Source organism: Felis catus, chromosome C2, assembly GCF_018350175.1.
Source record: "Felis catus isolate Fca126 chromosome C2, F.catus_Fca126_mat1.0, whole genome shotgun sequence".
NCBI lineage: Eukaryota > Metazoa > Chordata > Mammalia > Carnivora > Felidae > Felis > Felis catus.
Genome location: NC_058376.1, coordinates 71,350,563 through 71,366,532, shown reverse-complemented (window position 1 = coordinate 71,366,532; position 15,970 = coordinate 71,350,563). Strand labels below are relative to the sequence as shown.

The window sequence follows — 15,970 nt, the reverse complement described above, 5'->3', positions numbered from 1 at the left end:
GTTCTGCAAACTGTATGAAGATATGGACTGAACCCATCTTACTTATCATTTTACCCTTAGAGCCTATTACAATACGTGGTGTTCAATGAATATATGATTAAATGAAGAGCTACCTCTCATGCCCCAGAAAATACAGGGTCAACCTTTTAACTCCAGCCCTTGTAGCTGGCTGATTGTCTTCTCAGACAAGCCCCAGTTCTGATTTCTTATCTTGTCTCTCACTTCACTTTTGCTGGATGTGTCTCAGGTTGCTGTTTTGTTTTCTACTATTTTGTGTGTGACTGACCTATCCTTTTACAATGCCTCTTGTTTTTCCCTTTGGAATCTGGGTGATTGCTCTGAGATTCTGAGATCCTCAGCCTTTGGGGAAATCTCAAAGTCTGACACACAACAGCTAGGATTGCTTAATGAAATATTGGGGCATGTTCCTTTTAAAGTTAAGGAAATTTGGAGTAGAGCTTCAGTTTTGGGGAGAAGATAAGGATAAAAGGAAATCTTTATATATATTATATATATTATGTATATAACAATATATATTATATATATTATGTATATAACAATATATATTATATATATTATGTATATAACAATATATATTATATATTATATATATTATGTATATAACAATATATTATATATATTATGTATATAACAATATACATTATATACATTATATATATTATGTATATAACAATATGTATATAACAATATGTATTATATACATTATATGTGTTATGTATATAACAATATATTATATATATATATAGGTGGTGGGTATATATATATATATATATATATATATAGGTGGTGGGTAGGATTTTATACATTTGGGATTTTTATTACCTGTCCTATTAATACCTGAAGTACAGAATGCGTCCAAACTCTAAATACATTCAGTTTCCTTCATAAAATTAAAAACCTAATGTTCTTCCCTGTAGTTTACTGTCACAAATAACCAGAGATTATAGAACTTATTTCTAGGGGAAGAATGATAGTGTGGAGAAAAATGTTTTCATGCTTAGAAGATTTTAGAACCCTAAGAAATCCAAAAATAATTAAGTATAATGTATGTATTTAGTATAACTAATTCTTGTTTTGCAGATGAGTATGAGACCCAGACAGTCTCCCAAGCTCACACAGTGAATGAAGTGAGTGAAAAAGGTACCACTCAATAAAATCTAGGTCTCCCTCATACTTTTATCTCTATAACCCATTTTCCCTAGTTCTTAGCAGTCAGGAGAGGGGTGGTGGCTGCTGGGTGGAATAGTAACAAAATCAAGCACATTGTGCTAAGAGCATATATGCTACTCTCCTTGACATGACAAATATTGTTGTTGAGTTTTTAGTGCAAACCTTCCTTTACCATTAAAGTTTCTTATACTGCTTCATAGATGTGTCCTGGGTTGATTCACTCTTCTTATATGGTTATATTTTTGTCATGGGGGGAAAAATTAAGTGCAGGGTACTGTGGTTTTGAGATGCTTTATGTCACGGGTTTATTTCTATGCAAATAAAATTTTAGGAAGTAGACAGGAGAAAAGTGGCAGAGATTTCTAAATGGAGGAATACCTGTCTTTTTTTTTCCTTAGATGCAAATGTCTTAGATAATTTTAAGCTGTTATGAGGGTAATATAACCTAAATACTTCCATACAAGCACAGTTGCTTTGGAGGAGAAAGAGGTAAGAAGAGAGAAAATATCATGTTTTGCAAATAGGAAAAAAAGTTATTATGTAGAAATTCATAAAATATTATGAAGTTTTCCTACAAGGATGATTAGAAAGAAAAACGAATCCTATCAATTCCCAACACAAATGAATTAGAGAAAAATGCAGCCAAACAAGCAGAGGTACTTACCTCTCTCCCAAGGGAAGATGAAGTGTTATTAAGGTAGCTAGTACCGTGCAAAATGTTTTAACAGTGCCGGTTGAGAAGTGGTACAGATACGGGAAACGTTAGCATTTGCTTTTATTGGTAAGGTGACGCAAGAATTGTCACTGCATCTTTTCTTCTGCGTGCAGACGAGGCGACTCCGCATGTTGCAGGTGGAGGAGCTGGCCTGGGAGAGGGGAGCTGGGTCGCAGTTCTGCAATCTAAGCTGGATGGGGTCTACCCTGCCTCTGAGGCTGCATTGCAGTGGGGTGTGAAAGGTTCGTGTGTACCAAAGCTTAGGGAGCCTTTCTGTAGCAGGAAGGAGTGGAGGAACACAATCTCATTTAAGGCATGCGACTCTGACGCGCTGAGTGTCCAGTATTCCCCAATTTGGGCGGAAAGGGAAATAGCGAAAACAGCGGCCCTTGCAAGCGCCCAGAGCAGGGGTGCAGTGTTTCCTCCGGTCCATCAAGGGCCGCTAGGATCATGTCCCCGCGTGTAGCCGCTCTCGCCGGCCTCTCGTCTCTGTAGCCTCTCCCCCCCGCAACCCGCCCCCCTCCCGCAGCCGCGGGTGGGAGAGCGAAGGCGCGGCCAGCACGCGTGCGCGTTCCCTCGGTGCAGCTAGTCTGCGTGCGTGAGTGGGAGGTGGCAGGCCTCAGTTTCTGGCCTTCTCCGCTGACTGTTCCAGCGCGACGTCCCCAACCATGAACCGGTTTGGTACCCGGTTAGTGGGAGCCACGGCGACCCCGCCGCCGGCGGCGGCGAAAGCCCGCAGCAATGAAAACCTTGACAAAATTGATATGTCTTTGGGTAAGGAGCGAGTTGGACCGAGTTGGAGTGGGGGGAGGGTGTGGGTGGAACCAAGTAGCGCGGTTTGTGGGGGAAGGGGCGGTTGGCCGCAGTTGTCGGTCGAGTTTTTTTGCGGGTGGGCGGAACCAAGTGAGGGCCCGTGGGGACAAGGGGAGCGCCAGCCGCTGCCGCGGTCGGGCCGGAGGGACCCGGGCGTCCCCTCGGCGGGGCCGTGTCTGTGCAGGGACAGTGGGGGCGGATGGCGCTGCGGGCCGGGAGGTGGAGGGTCGAGGGGCGCTACCACTCTTGGGCGACCCCGGCTCTTTGTGAGGAAAACTCCTCGGGTTTCCCCTCGAGCGCGTTCGCTGTGGCCGTTATCAGGCGAGCGAGGGGAAAGGTCCGACCAAGCCATCCCTCCAGAAGAAAGCCCTTTGAGAGCCCGGCTGGGTCTGCGTTCGGTTAGAGTCGCTGGTTCCGGAGGAGGGCTTGTTGGGCATTTTGTGTGGCCAGGCCTACGCCTGGCGCGGTGCGAGAAACGCAGAGACGCCCCCGGGAGTTGGCCCTTTCTGACGGGCGCCAGACCTCGGGGGCCACATCGGGGGCGCGGACCCGAGAGCGTTTTTCAGAAAATACCGTCAGACAAGGGCTTCCTCAGATGGTGTTTTACTAGGAGGTGCCTAGAAAGGAGCGCTCCTTAATCAGGCTTAAAGTTTGCTAATTAGGAAAAAAGCAAAAACTGACGGAGACTGACACGGATTAACGGGAAGCCGGGAGAAGCAATGGGGTCTAGCCCATGAGTGGGGTGGTTTGGTGAGGATTATGGAAAAAGAAGGAGGGTTGGGGATTCAGTTGAAAAATCAGACCTAACGCAGGTGAGGCATTAGTCTCTGGATTAGCTGGCCTGAAAATTATTCTCTTTTTGTCAAAATTCAAGTTATGGTTATTAGAGTTAGTTCTGCCAGTGCTTTCGGTGGCTTGCAGGTTTTCGGATAAGTGTTTGAAAAGTACCTGAGAGGCGGATGCAGAGGTGTAACTTTCCCAAGGAAGGTATTTTTCTTTTGCTGTGGTTCATCTGCACAGTTTTTGTTTTTTGTTTTTTGTCAAAACTCAAGACCTCTTGGATTTCTGTGATTAGTGCACGTCAGAATCCAATATGTGAATTAAGTAAATCATCAGAAATAATAGGTTTGGCCTCAAGTCTTGTCTTGTTTATAGTAATGAGCTCTAAAGAAATGAGAAACCTTTTCAGCTAAGGCCAAGAAGAATATAATAACAAGTAGTATTGAGCGCTTACTACCTTGCAGGCACTGAACGAAACATTTTATGTGTGTTAACTCAGTTTAGCCTCCTAGTAACTCTGAGGTATCTGCTCCTAATAGTAAAGAGCATTGAACCCAGAGCCACACTGTCTCAGTTCAGATCCTCTGCCACTTACTAGCCCATGTGGTCACAGGGAACTTGTTTCTCGGTGTTTCATCTGTAAAAAGATGATGATAATGACCGTGCTTATCTCCCTCAGAGGGTTGCTATGTTAAATGATTTAATAGGCATATGTAAACTGCTTAGAACAGTACCTGGTACACAGTAAGCACTATATTTACATATAAACACGATATAAGCCATCGTTGTTATTCCCATTTTACAAAACCTGAGCCATAGGAAAATAACTTGTCCCAAATCATACAAGTAAAAAAAACAAAAACAAAAACCCTGTAGATGTTGCAGGAAATGTTAAACATGTATTTTCATAACCAATTCATTTCTCAAGTTTTCTAGGTTCTTTTTTTAACACATTTTGTTTGGTGGTTAGGATGTTCAAGTGAAGAAAACAGGGATAATTTTCTTTGAGGTAGAAATGAAGTGCTGTGGATAGCTAAAATCGACCTTGGTTTCTTTTCTCTCCCAAGAATATATAGCATTCTTTCCTTTTTTTTTTTTTTTTTTAAGTTGAGAATTTTACAGAAATGGGAGGAAGAGATGATACCTGCTTTTTTAAGTGTATTTTTTTAGTAGTCTCTACACCTGACATGGGGTTGAACTTATGACCCTGAGATCAAGAGTTGCATGCTCTTCTGAGCCAGCCAGGCACCCTGAGAAATTGAGAGAAATAAAATACCTATTTTAGACAGTCATGCTTTGTGAATATTCCATTTTATCAGGTCTGTAGAGGTTTAGAATACGATTTTTGTTTGTTTTAAATGGTGGCTGTATGAATTATATGAATATTTATATATATCTACCAAGGTTACCAATAGGTGGCCTCACTCTGGCTCAGTTTCTTAATTTTAAAATAGGTATTATAATACTTCATAGAATTCTTGTGAGAATTAAATGAATACATGTGCAATGTTAGGTACTCTTATTATTACCATATATATCCTCCTATTATCATGTATATATATGTTATTACTGTGTATGGCCCATGTATATGCCCCTATTATTACCATATATATATATATATATACATTATATACATACATTATATGTTACATACATACACGTATGTTATATATATATACATGGACAACATATGTATACATACATACACATATATATATATTCATGGAAGAAACTTTTTCATAAAAGTAGCTCATTGTAATGAATTTTTGTTTTGATACATACTCTGTCTACCTGAGTAGGAAAAAGCGATTTTCTTCTTTTAAATTGGAAGAATCCATAATAGATCATTTAACTTGAGGATTTAGATAATAAAGCATTTAAATATAAAACAATTTTATATTTGTATGCTTTGCTGCTTTTAAATCTTTTTTTATTTTTTATCTTTTTTTATTTTAAGTAGGCTCCATGCCCAATTTATGGCTCATGACTGTGAGATCAAGAGTTGCATGCTCTACTGACTAAGCCAGTCAGGTGCCCCTGCTACTTTTAATTTTTAGTTATGTTTATACTCTAAAATGCTGTATTTCAAAAATAACCTTGTTAGTCAAAATTATACTCTGCCTCTTTTTTTTTAATGGTTCCCAGCACATTCAGTTTTTTGTGTGTACTTTCATGGCTCTGAGATTTCAGGCTTCTGGTGAAGAATAAGTAGCACTTGTTAAAGGAAACTAGTGTTTTGAAAGTGTTCAAAAATATTCCCTGTCTCTTGAGAATTTAACATGTTCATGTATCTGATTTCATGAAGCCTTTTTATTTTAAAATAAGTGTTTTTGAGTGTCTTTAACTTGGATGAATTTATGTATATTGAAGGACTGATCTCAAGAAGATAAACTACTTTGGGGAGATTCGAATTATTTTAATGAATATTTGTGATGAAGTTTTAAAGATTACTGCTGGGTTAGGTAATGTAGTAATATATAAGAAAGGATCCCTATAATATATAATTGCTTCTTTTACTTTAGAAAAGACTATATTCGTATAGTTGTTAGGTTTGTGTTTAGAGCAGCTTGGAAAAAATAATAGAAGTTAGTTAGTTTTGTGAAATTATATGAAGTTGTTGACCAGGTCTATTTGCTTTATCAATTATCAAACGTAATATTGGAGCTGGGACTGTGGAGAAAGTATTTGGATATTTTTTAATTTTTTATTAAAAATTACACCTGACACGGGGCTTGAACTTATGACCATGAGATCAAGAGTCACATGCTCTTCTAACTGAGCCAGCCAGGCACCCTGAAAAATTGAGAGAAATAAAATTGTATTACTATTTGTTAAATATTTATTAATATTTATTTAATTTAGTTATTTGGGTATTTGAGTATTTTTGGCTTCTAGTAACTTTGTTTTAACATTTGTAAATAGAAATCTAGAGTATAGTTTCCTGACCTTCATTCACATTGTTGTGCTGTGGTTTTAGAGCAATGTTATGTTTGTGAATTACTTTGGTAGGAGAGTTTGAAAGCGAGGCTTTGAAGGATCAGGTAGAAAGAAAAACAAGATAACCCTGAATTATTTTGCTAGAAGAGTGGAGAACCCATAGTACTTTCTTTTTGTGCTATACCTTAATCATGTAGCTTTTTGATTTCATATTTGCTGTTTACTTGTCTGTTTCCATTAATTTTAAAATTTTGTTTTAATGTTTATTTATTTTTGAGAGAGAGGCAGAATGTGAGTCCGGGAGGGGCAGAGAGAGAAAGAGGGAGACACAGAATCCAAAACAGGTTCCAGGCTCTGTTTGAGCTGTTAGCACAGACTCCACGAGGGGCTTGAACCCACAAGCTGTGAGATCATGACCTGAGCAGAAGTCAGATACTTAACTGAGTGAACCACTAGGTGCCCCAAGATGGTCATCTTTAAAAACCGGAGACTTGGGGGAATCTGGGTGGCTCAGTTGGTTAAGCATCTGACTCTTGATTTTGGCTGAGTCACGATCTCATCATTTGTGGGTTTGAGCCCTGCGTTGGGCTCTGTACTGACAGCATGGAGCCTACTTGGGATTCTCTCTCTACCTCCCTCTTTGCCCCTCCCCTGCTTGTGCTCTCTCTTTCTCAAAATAAATAAACATTTTTTTAAAAAGCTTAAAAACTGGAGACTTCTGTGATTGTGGAAAGCAAATAAGAGTAATTTTTGTAAACAGATTTTTGCTTATTTATGTGTCAGATAAATACTAGGGATAATGGACATCTTTATTAATTGGTATATCTGCTTTGGGGATTGATTTGAACTTTTCCTACCAAAGCTTTCTTTAGTATTCCAAGTAGATTGGTTGATTTTTTTTTTTTTTTTTTATCTTATCCTCTTAGGAAAGTGCTTTCAAAGTAGCAAAGAAGTTGGGAAATCTATCAACTAGAAATTGAGACTGAGTGGGATGCCTGGGTGGCTCAGTCGGTTGGGCATCCGACTTCGGCTTGGGTTGTGATCTCGCGGTTTGTGGGTTCGAACCCCACCTCAGGCTCTGTGCTGACAGCTTGGAGCCTGGAGCCTGTTTCGGATTCTGTGTCTCCGTCTCTCTCTGCCCCTCCCCGGCTCACACTCTGTGTCTCTCTTTCTCTCAAAAATAAAAACTTAAAAAAAAAAAAGAAAATGAGACTGAGTGATTGAGTCATTAAGTTAAAATGAAAATAATTACATTTCCTATATCACAGATGATATCATCAAATTGAATCGAAAGGAGGGAAAAAAGCAGAATTTTCCAAGACTAAATAGAAGACTCCAGCAAAGTAGTGCCCGACAATTCAGGATGAGAGTACGATGGGGAATCCAACAGAATTCTGGTAAGTTTTCCAAGTAAGCTTCAATAAAGATCTGTTATTTGTGGGTTCATAGTATATTATTTTTAATACATACTTAAAACATGGAGGAAATATGTTAGTACCCTTTGTGATTACTTTCAGATTTTTGTTTAATATTGAAATCTCGTAAACATGTTAAGTTGCCTTAAGTAGGTGATAACCCTGTTTCTTAACAGTATTATGGGATTTTTAAAGTAACCCCAATGTATAAATAGTATAAATTATATTCAGGGCTACAGTATTGTAAAGGATCTTACATATCATGAGGCCCTCCTCAGATGTTTCTTTAATAGTTTATCTGGTGAATAGTTATATAACTCCAGCATCCGCGTCTTCAGTGAAAGCATACCACCTCAAAAGACAACTCCATTATTGGAGATAGCTCTATTTACTACAAAGTTCTTTTAATTTGAATTGAATCATGCCTACCTATTAACTCTATGGAGTTACAGGAAACAAACTCCCTTTTCTATATGAGAACTTTTTAAGTGTGTGGAGACTTCTGTTCTACATGGAAAATATTTCCAGAGTGTTTGCATTATCATCTAGGACTTTTAGGATTTGTTAAATCCTCCAGAGGTAACACTCGGAATAGAGTGCCTTAGATATGACCTAATGATCTTGGAACTCTACGTATATAGCTAATTTTGACACTTTGGAAGCTTATTTATTTATAACCATCTTGTTCCAAAATGAATTTAAGGCAATAACTGAACCCTACTAACTGTATATGACTAATTTATTTTTTGCAGTTATATCAGTGTTTTAGAATAAACTTTTGTTCAAATTAAAAAAAAAAACTCTAGATCTTTTTTTTACACATGTAAAAAATGTTTCATAAACTAGCTCCAAGTTGAGTTTTATCCTGTGTGTTAAAAAAACATAAAAAATCATTATCAGTGGGTTTAACATGATTGTATTTAGTTCTATATCTAACAGTTAATATGCCATCATATCCTCAAAATATGTTTGTAACTGAGGTTAGACCCTACAAAAAATTTTATTCTTCTCTAATTTTTTAATTAGAGAATTAAATTTTTTAAAGATTTAAAAATCTAAATTTTTAAATATAAACAAGTAAATTTTGTGACATAATCTAGTTGTAGCAAATATTCAGCACACCATATTATATATGATTTGCTTTAAAATAACTTCAAAGCAAATCATAGAAGCCAGAAATACATTTGTTTACACTAGCCATATGTTAAATATGTGATAAATTTCTTGAACTGACCAGGTTCTCAGGATATTTAAAGATGCGATCTTTTACTTCAAGGTATTTCTAATAACAAAGATAAGACAGGAAACATGGAGTTGAGAAATGTCATAAGAGAAATTCCAACAGTACTATAGGACTTCAGACAGATTTTGTACTAAGAAAATCAGTGGTGGTTTAATGGATAAGGTGAAACAGGATCTAGTCCATGAAGGATCAGAAAAGCTTTCCTTTTATGGGGGTTATGATCTGAGCCTTAAGATAAATGATATCTAGGGGTAGCTTATGATCTTATAAGATTGAACTTGTGCTTGTTCTCCAATTACATGTGACAGATCCTAAAATAGAACAGCTGTTGCTGTCACTGAATGTGCAGAGAGATAGGAGATTGTCTCAAATTCTGATTGGTTAGAAGTTCAGATTTCCACATTGTAATGTCAGTGAGGATGTTAGCTTGAGGTAAGAGAACACTTAAGACAGAGAGTCCTTGGCAGGCTCTCAAATTATTTTTATTTTTTAAAATACCAGGTAACTTTGTATTTTTTTTTAATTTTTTAATGTTTTATTTGTTTTTGAGAGAGAGAGAGGGACAATGTGAATGGGGGAGGGGCAGAGAGAGAGAGAGAGGGAGACACACAATCTGAAGCAGGTTCCAGGCTCTGAGCTTTCAGCACAGAGCCCGACGCGGGGCTCGAACCCATGAACCACAAGATAATGACCTGAGCTGAAATTGAGATGCCTAACCAACTGAGCCATTCAGGCACCTCTCAAATAATTTTTACTTATTATTTTTTAATATTTTATTTTTTGAAGTAATCTCTGCAGCCAACTGTGGGGCTCAAACTTAGAACCCTAGATCAAGAGTCACATGCTATACCACTGAGCCAGTGAGGTGCCCCTCTCAATAAATCATTTTTGATGGTTGAACAAATAAGTGAATAAAATCTTCCTAAATCTTTGCCCAAAATATAGTCACTCATTAAATATTTGTATGAACAACCTAAATATTCTTCAGTGGGGCAATACCATATAGTGACAGTTCTCAAAGTATTGTCCGGGGATCCTGGGGAATCTCCAAGACTCAAGGCATCCATAAGGTCAAAACTATTTTTATAATGATACTAAGACATTAATTGTATTTTCACTCTTATTCGCATGAATATATAGTGGAGTTTTCCAGAGTCTACATGATGTGTGATAATTAAATTGAATGTGGTAGCAGATATGAAAATCTAGCTATCTTCTATTAAGGCAGACACCAAAGAGATTTGCAAAAATATAAAACAATGCTACCCTTCCTTTTAAATATTTTTGTGGTTTTTTTTTTAGAAAATGATTGTTATTTTTCATTAAAAATGTTGTTTGCCCTGCATTAGGTTTATTGTTGTTTTAATGAAATAACAAAGTTTTTAAATATTTAGTTTTCATTTCTAAAGTGTGATAATATCCATAAACATAAGCCCACAGAAACAAAAATTCTAGAGCTCTCAATAATTAAGGGTATAAAGAGGTCCTGAGACAAAAAATTTGAGAATGCTGTTTCTTTTAGAGGTAGAAGAGACAGGAAAATATTTGTATACTGCTTTGGAAAGGAGCCAGTAATGCATTCACTCTGATTTGACATTTCCCAAAAAAACCCTCAAATCTTTGTGTAAGATTTTTATAACCTCTCAAATCAGACTCCAGAAATTACTGAGGCAAGTCAATAAGTGTGTGAAAGAAATTCGTGAAGGGATTGAGCAGAGGATTCAAAGATGAAAATTCCTGTCTCTAGTTTTAATTGTTCTCAACCTTGGTCACACCTGTGGAGCATTATAAACTAGAACAATGCTCTGGTTGCACTCCATTTCTGCTGAAGCAGAATCTGCAGAAGGAGGGCCTGGGGATTTTTTTTTTTTTAAGCTCCATACGTGATTCTGATACATGACTAGGTTTAAACAACTGCTCTAGTACAGCTGAAAATGTGAAGGGACCTTCATAGAGGTAGTAGTTGCAATACTGAGAATGAAGGTACTCTGGAAAGACAGGAGAACTTTTAGAAGGGCTGGAATGGATGAGAACTAAGAAAAGGTGGGGCACCTGGCTGGCTAGTTCATAGAGCATGCAACTCTTGATCTTGGGGTCATAAGGTCAAGCCCCATGTTGGGTGTAGAGCTTGTTTAAAAAAAGAAAAAAAAAGTAAGAAAAGACTTATTGTATTAGATGAGGCCTTTAGTACCTCTTTATAATGCCTTTTAGAATACAAGTCACTTACAGAAGGTAAGGAGAGAATTGGGGCTGTATGTATAGGTCTTTCTTAACTTTATGAAACACAACAATGAAAAGGTGAAAAATAGAACCGTTGCTAAAGTTGAGGTACAGCTGGTGAAGTTTGTTCAAAGGTATAAAGAGAGGGAGGGGTTAATGGATGATAAAGTTTGCTAGATGGTAGAGGAGAAGCCACTCATAGAAATAAAAGTGGAAAGGATAATGAGTATGGGAACAGTGACTATAGCACTCAGAAATAGAAAGCACCCAGGAATAGAATTCTATCTTGTACTTTTCTCCTTTTAATCAGTTTTATTCTTGTTAAAGAGACTTTTCTCATGCATCTTTCTCATCGAAGCTTAAAACTTTGGTATAAAAATGGATTCCTCCTCTCTTTAATCTTTCTTTTTGCTCTGCTAATTCATTCATTCTTTTGGAATACTTTCAAATTTCTTTGAAATCCTTTATCATGTCTTGTTTGAGTACTGCAGTAGCATCTGAATGGTCAGATGGAATGGTCTCACTGCCTTCCTTCTTCCCTCTTCCATTCAGTTTAAGATAATTTTGGGGTGGTTCAGTCAATTAAGCGTCTTGACTTCAGCTTGGGTCATGATCTCACGGTTTGTGGGTTTGAGCCCCACATCGGGCTCTGTGCTGACAGCTCAGAGCCTGGAGCCTGATTCAGATTCTGTGTCTCCCCTCTCTCTGCCCCTCTGTTGCTCGTGCTCTCTCTCTCTCAAAAATAAACATTAAAAAAAAAGGGGGGGGTGTTGTGGGAGAGGGGGTGGGCTAAATGGGTAAGGGGCATTAAGGAATCTACTCCTAAAATCATTGTTGCCCTATATGCTAACTAACTTGGATGTAAATTAAAAAATAAATAAAAAAGAAAAAAGACCATATGGTTTAAAAAAAAAAAAAAAAAAGATACTGCTTCTAGACTAATGTAACCCGGTCATGAATTCTGTGACTTCTCATTCCTTGTCAAGTATATTCTTTATCTCCATGTGAAGCATTCTGATTTGAGCCCACCACATCCATTTACTTCTTATTCTTATTCTAAAATTTTTTAGGGTTTATTTATTTAGAGAGCAGGGCTCAAACCCAGGAACCATGAGATCATGACCTGAGCTGAAACCAAGAGTCCGATGTTTAACCAATTGAGCCACCCAGGTGCCCCTCTTATCCTTATTCTAAACTGTATCTCTGTATGCTATGGTTATCCATGTCTTTGTACTTTTAACTTTCTGTCTATCTTCCTATTCAAATTTTGTCCATTTTATAATGCCTAGCTAAGAGCCCACTTTTTTGGTAATAGTTGCTTTTCTTCTCTTTGGAAATGTGTCCTAGATTATATTTTGCTTTTTATTCTTTAGTTTTTGCAGTTTGGAAAACGTTCAGTTTTGGAGCCATGCAAACTGGCGCTTAGAGCAGTAACTGTGCCATTTTCTGTGACATCTGGGTAGTCACTGTTCTTCACCTCACTTCACTCACCTGCAAAATTAAGATGTTAGCGTCAATCTCATCAAGTTCTCGTTTAAAGTACTCGGCCCAATGCATTAGCAGAGTTAATGGTATCTGTTTCATTATTTAATACAAATAAAAATAGTAGTTGTAGATTTAATTAGACAAGTTTCATCAATATGCTTAATCTTTATTTGGTTGCAAACAACAGTAATTTGATTTTCAGGGGGTGTCTGGCTGGCTCAGTCAGAAGAGCATGCAGCTCCTGGTCTCGGGGTTGTGAATTCGAGCTCCACGTTGGGTGTAGAGATTACTTAAATAAAACTAAAAACAAAACAAAACAATTTTATTTCAAAATTTTAAAAGTTGTGTTTTTTCCTCATTATAAAAGTAATAGCATCTGCACTTTGGGGTTGAGGCAGAGAACCCAAAAAAGGAACAAATCTGGAAGAACTCCCTGTCACACTGAGTTGCCATGCTGGTGGAAATCACTAGGAAGCCATCTGTGAGTGTGATGCGACTTAAATTCAGTGGAGGATGAGTTGGGCCTAGGAGTAGATCTAGATAGATTCCTAGAACCCCAAATTTAAGGCATCGCTCACACTTAGATTTTGTGCCTTTGGTTCTTCTCTTGTTTCACTGTAGTCTCAGCTTACAGGGGAGGGATAAATGAGTACCACTGGATGTTCCGTGCAACAGAATGAGTCTTTAGGTATACACTGGAATCTGGAAGTAAAAATAAAAATTCTTTCTTTAAAGACGGTCCAGTGCCCTCTACTTACAAAGCTTAACATTATGCCAGTTGGTAAGAGAAATGTTCCTATAACAGAAGTAAGGCAGTAAAGAGTGAAATGGGAGTAATAAATTGGTAAATGCTTCAACCATTATAACAAGCTTTCCCAATTGTCTTGTTGAACTCTGTTCTCAAAATAGGTACACCACACAAAAGCATTCTGGAATTAGATACGTTTGGGAATACATACACTGTTATACCCAACTTAGAGATTCATCACACATGTTAGTCCTAAGAAATCCTTTAGTAAAGAAAACTATTTTAGCTTTTAGTTTGGACTTGAAACTTTTCTGTTAGAAGACCTGTTACTATATTGTAGATGTGTAGTATTATACAGGATACAATTCTGAAGACACTTCCCCCAAAATTAGAGTTAAAATAAAAATGCCCAGTATCACAGTTGTCACTTAGCATGGGTCTCTGAAATTTCTGGCTATTGCATTAAGAAATAGAAGAATTTGGGGTATAATTATTGGAAAAAAGAAGACAGTATCATTTGTAGATAATTATGGTTGTTGCTTAGTAATCCCCAGAAATAATTTGAAAGCCTGTAGAACTAAAAAGTAAGTTCAGTGGGATGACTGATTAAAAGTTATTAATTAAAACTCAGTAGCATACTGTCACCCCAAGAATGACAGGATGAAAATTATTATTAGAAAAGGGATCTTTTTTTGTGATTGACCAAAAAAAAAGTAAAAATACCTAGTAATAACCTTAATAAGAAATATACAAGACTTATGTGAGGAAAAGATTAAAGCTTTACTGAGCCAGTTTAGTCACAAAAGAAGTGGAAAGACATACTACATTCATGAATATTGTAAACATGTTAATTATTGAAAAATTAATTATAAATTTAACGTAATTCTTCTTGCAAAGCATCAAAGAATATTAGAACTTGACCCCAGAAAACTGACTTAGGAGCATGACAGTTCATGAATGGAAGAATAGTGATAGCCAAAAACACATAGAAAAGGTCCATTCTCACTAGTAAACTACCAAATAAGACAAGATTTTTTTTTTTCAAATACTAAGTGATAAAGATTAAAAAGAATATTCAGTGTTATCAACGATAGGGAAAAAGTGGCACCCTTATGTTCCTGGGAATATGAATAAATAGTCATTCTAGAGGGGATTTTTAAAAATATGAATCAGAATCCTTAACTTGCTTTACCATTTGATACAGCATATCAGGAGTGCCTGGGTGGCTCAGTTGGTTAAACATCTGACTCTTGATCTCAGCTCAGGTCTTGATCTCAGGGTCATGAGTTTAAGCCCTGTGTTGGGCTTCACACTGGGCGTGGAGCCTACTTTAAAAATTGGGGTGCCTGCATGGCTCTTGATTTTGGCTCAGGTTATTATCTTGTGGTTTGTGAGTTTGAGCCCTGTATTAGGCTCTGTGCTGATGGCATGGAGCCTGCCTGGGATTCCCTTTTGTCTCTCTGCCCCTCCCCTGCTCTCGCACATGTGCACATGCTCTCTCTCAAAATAAACATTAAAAAATAAAAATAAATAAAAAATGGAAAAATTAACAAATGCTCTTATAATGTTGTTAGTTCATATTACTGATAACTTGGCAGCTCTGTAAAATTAGAGGTAAATTTATATATAACTAATAAAGTACAGGTTTTTTTAATTGTCCAGTAGAAAAAATAACCCTGAAAAATCATGCTTTTTTGCCCCTGTAGAAAGACAGTAACCAGTTTTGTCTAATACAGCTGTCTTATTTAAGCATTCTTTTCTTTCCTCCACTGAATATAAAATCTAGCTTTTCCAAATTTCCTTTTGAATGGATTTGTTTCCCTGCTGTGCTCTTATTAATGAGTTAAATAAAAGTTTGTTGCATCTTTATCCCCCCGGAAAATATTATCTATAATGTTATTGTAACATTTATAGTAGTTTAACATTAGAAATAAGTGAAGTGAGGGATGCCTGGGTGGCTTAGTTGATTAAGTGTCTGACTTTGGCTTAGGTCATGATCTCGAGGTCTGTGAGTTTGAGTTCCATGTTGGGCTCTGTGGTGACAGCTCAGAGCCTGGAGCCTGCTTTGGATTCTGTGTCTCCCTCTCTCTCTGCCTCTCCCCCACTCACACTTTGTCTCTCTCAAAAATAAATAAACATTAAAAAAAAATTCTTTTTTTAAAGTGAAGTTCTGAGGTTGGTTGGATCAAGTATGGCACATTAAAAAATGATACAGTGAGGGCATCTGGCTGGCTCAGTGGGTAGAACACGTGACTTTTGATGAGTTCAAGCCCCACATTGGGCATGGAGCCTTCTTTAAAAAAAAAAAAAAAGAAACAGTAATAATACACTGAAAGAATCTAAAAGACATGGGATAATATTCATAATACAGTGTTAATGCCTACTACAAAATAGTACATAGACTAGGAAATGTGGTTGCCAGG

The 15,970-nt window shown here is 37.2% G+C and overlaps 2 protein-coding genes across 4 annotated transcripts in view; one reads left to right on the top strand and one right to left on the bottom strand.

Annotated features, from left to right (window-relative positions):
- Positions 1 to 2,280, bottom strand: part of RUBCN (rubicon autophagy regulator) — a 69,282-nt gene extending 67,002 nt beyond the window's left edge. The window contains exon 1 of the mRNA XM_045037053.1: positions 1,856 to 2,280. The gene's annotated coding sequence lies outside the window, so the exon portion shown is untranslated. The remainder of the gene's footprint in view (positions 1 to 1,855) is intronic.
- A 147-nt stretch (positions 2,281 to 2,427) lies between these two features.
- The window catches only part of FYTTD1 (forty-two-three domain containing 1), a 29,395-nt gene continuing 15,852 nt past the window's right edge, over positions 2,428 to 15,970 (top strand). The window contains exons 1-2 of one of the 3 annotated variants that reach the window (XM_011285904.4): positions 2,428 to 2,680; positions 7,705 to 7,833. In XM_011285904.4, the coding sequence (XP_011284206.1) occupies positions 2,575 to 2,680; positions 7,705 to 7,833 (235 nt within the window). In that variant the 5' untranslated portion in view covers positions 2,428 to 2,574. Of the gene's footprint in view, positions 2,681 to 2,903; positions 3,118 to 3,557; positions 3,707 to 7,704; positions 7,834 to 15,970 lie in introns of those variants that run through there. The other 2 variants (XM_011285903.4, XM_006936131.5) reach the window with 2 other exon arrangements.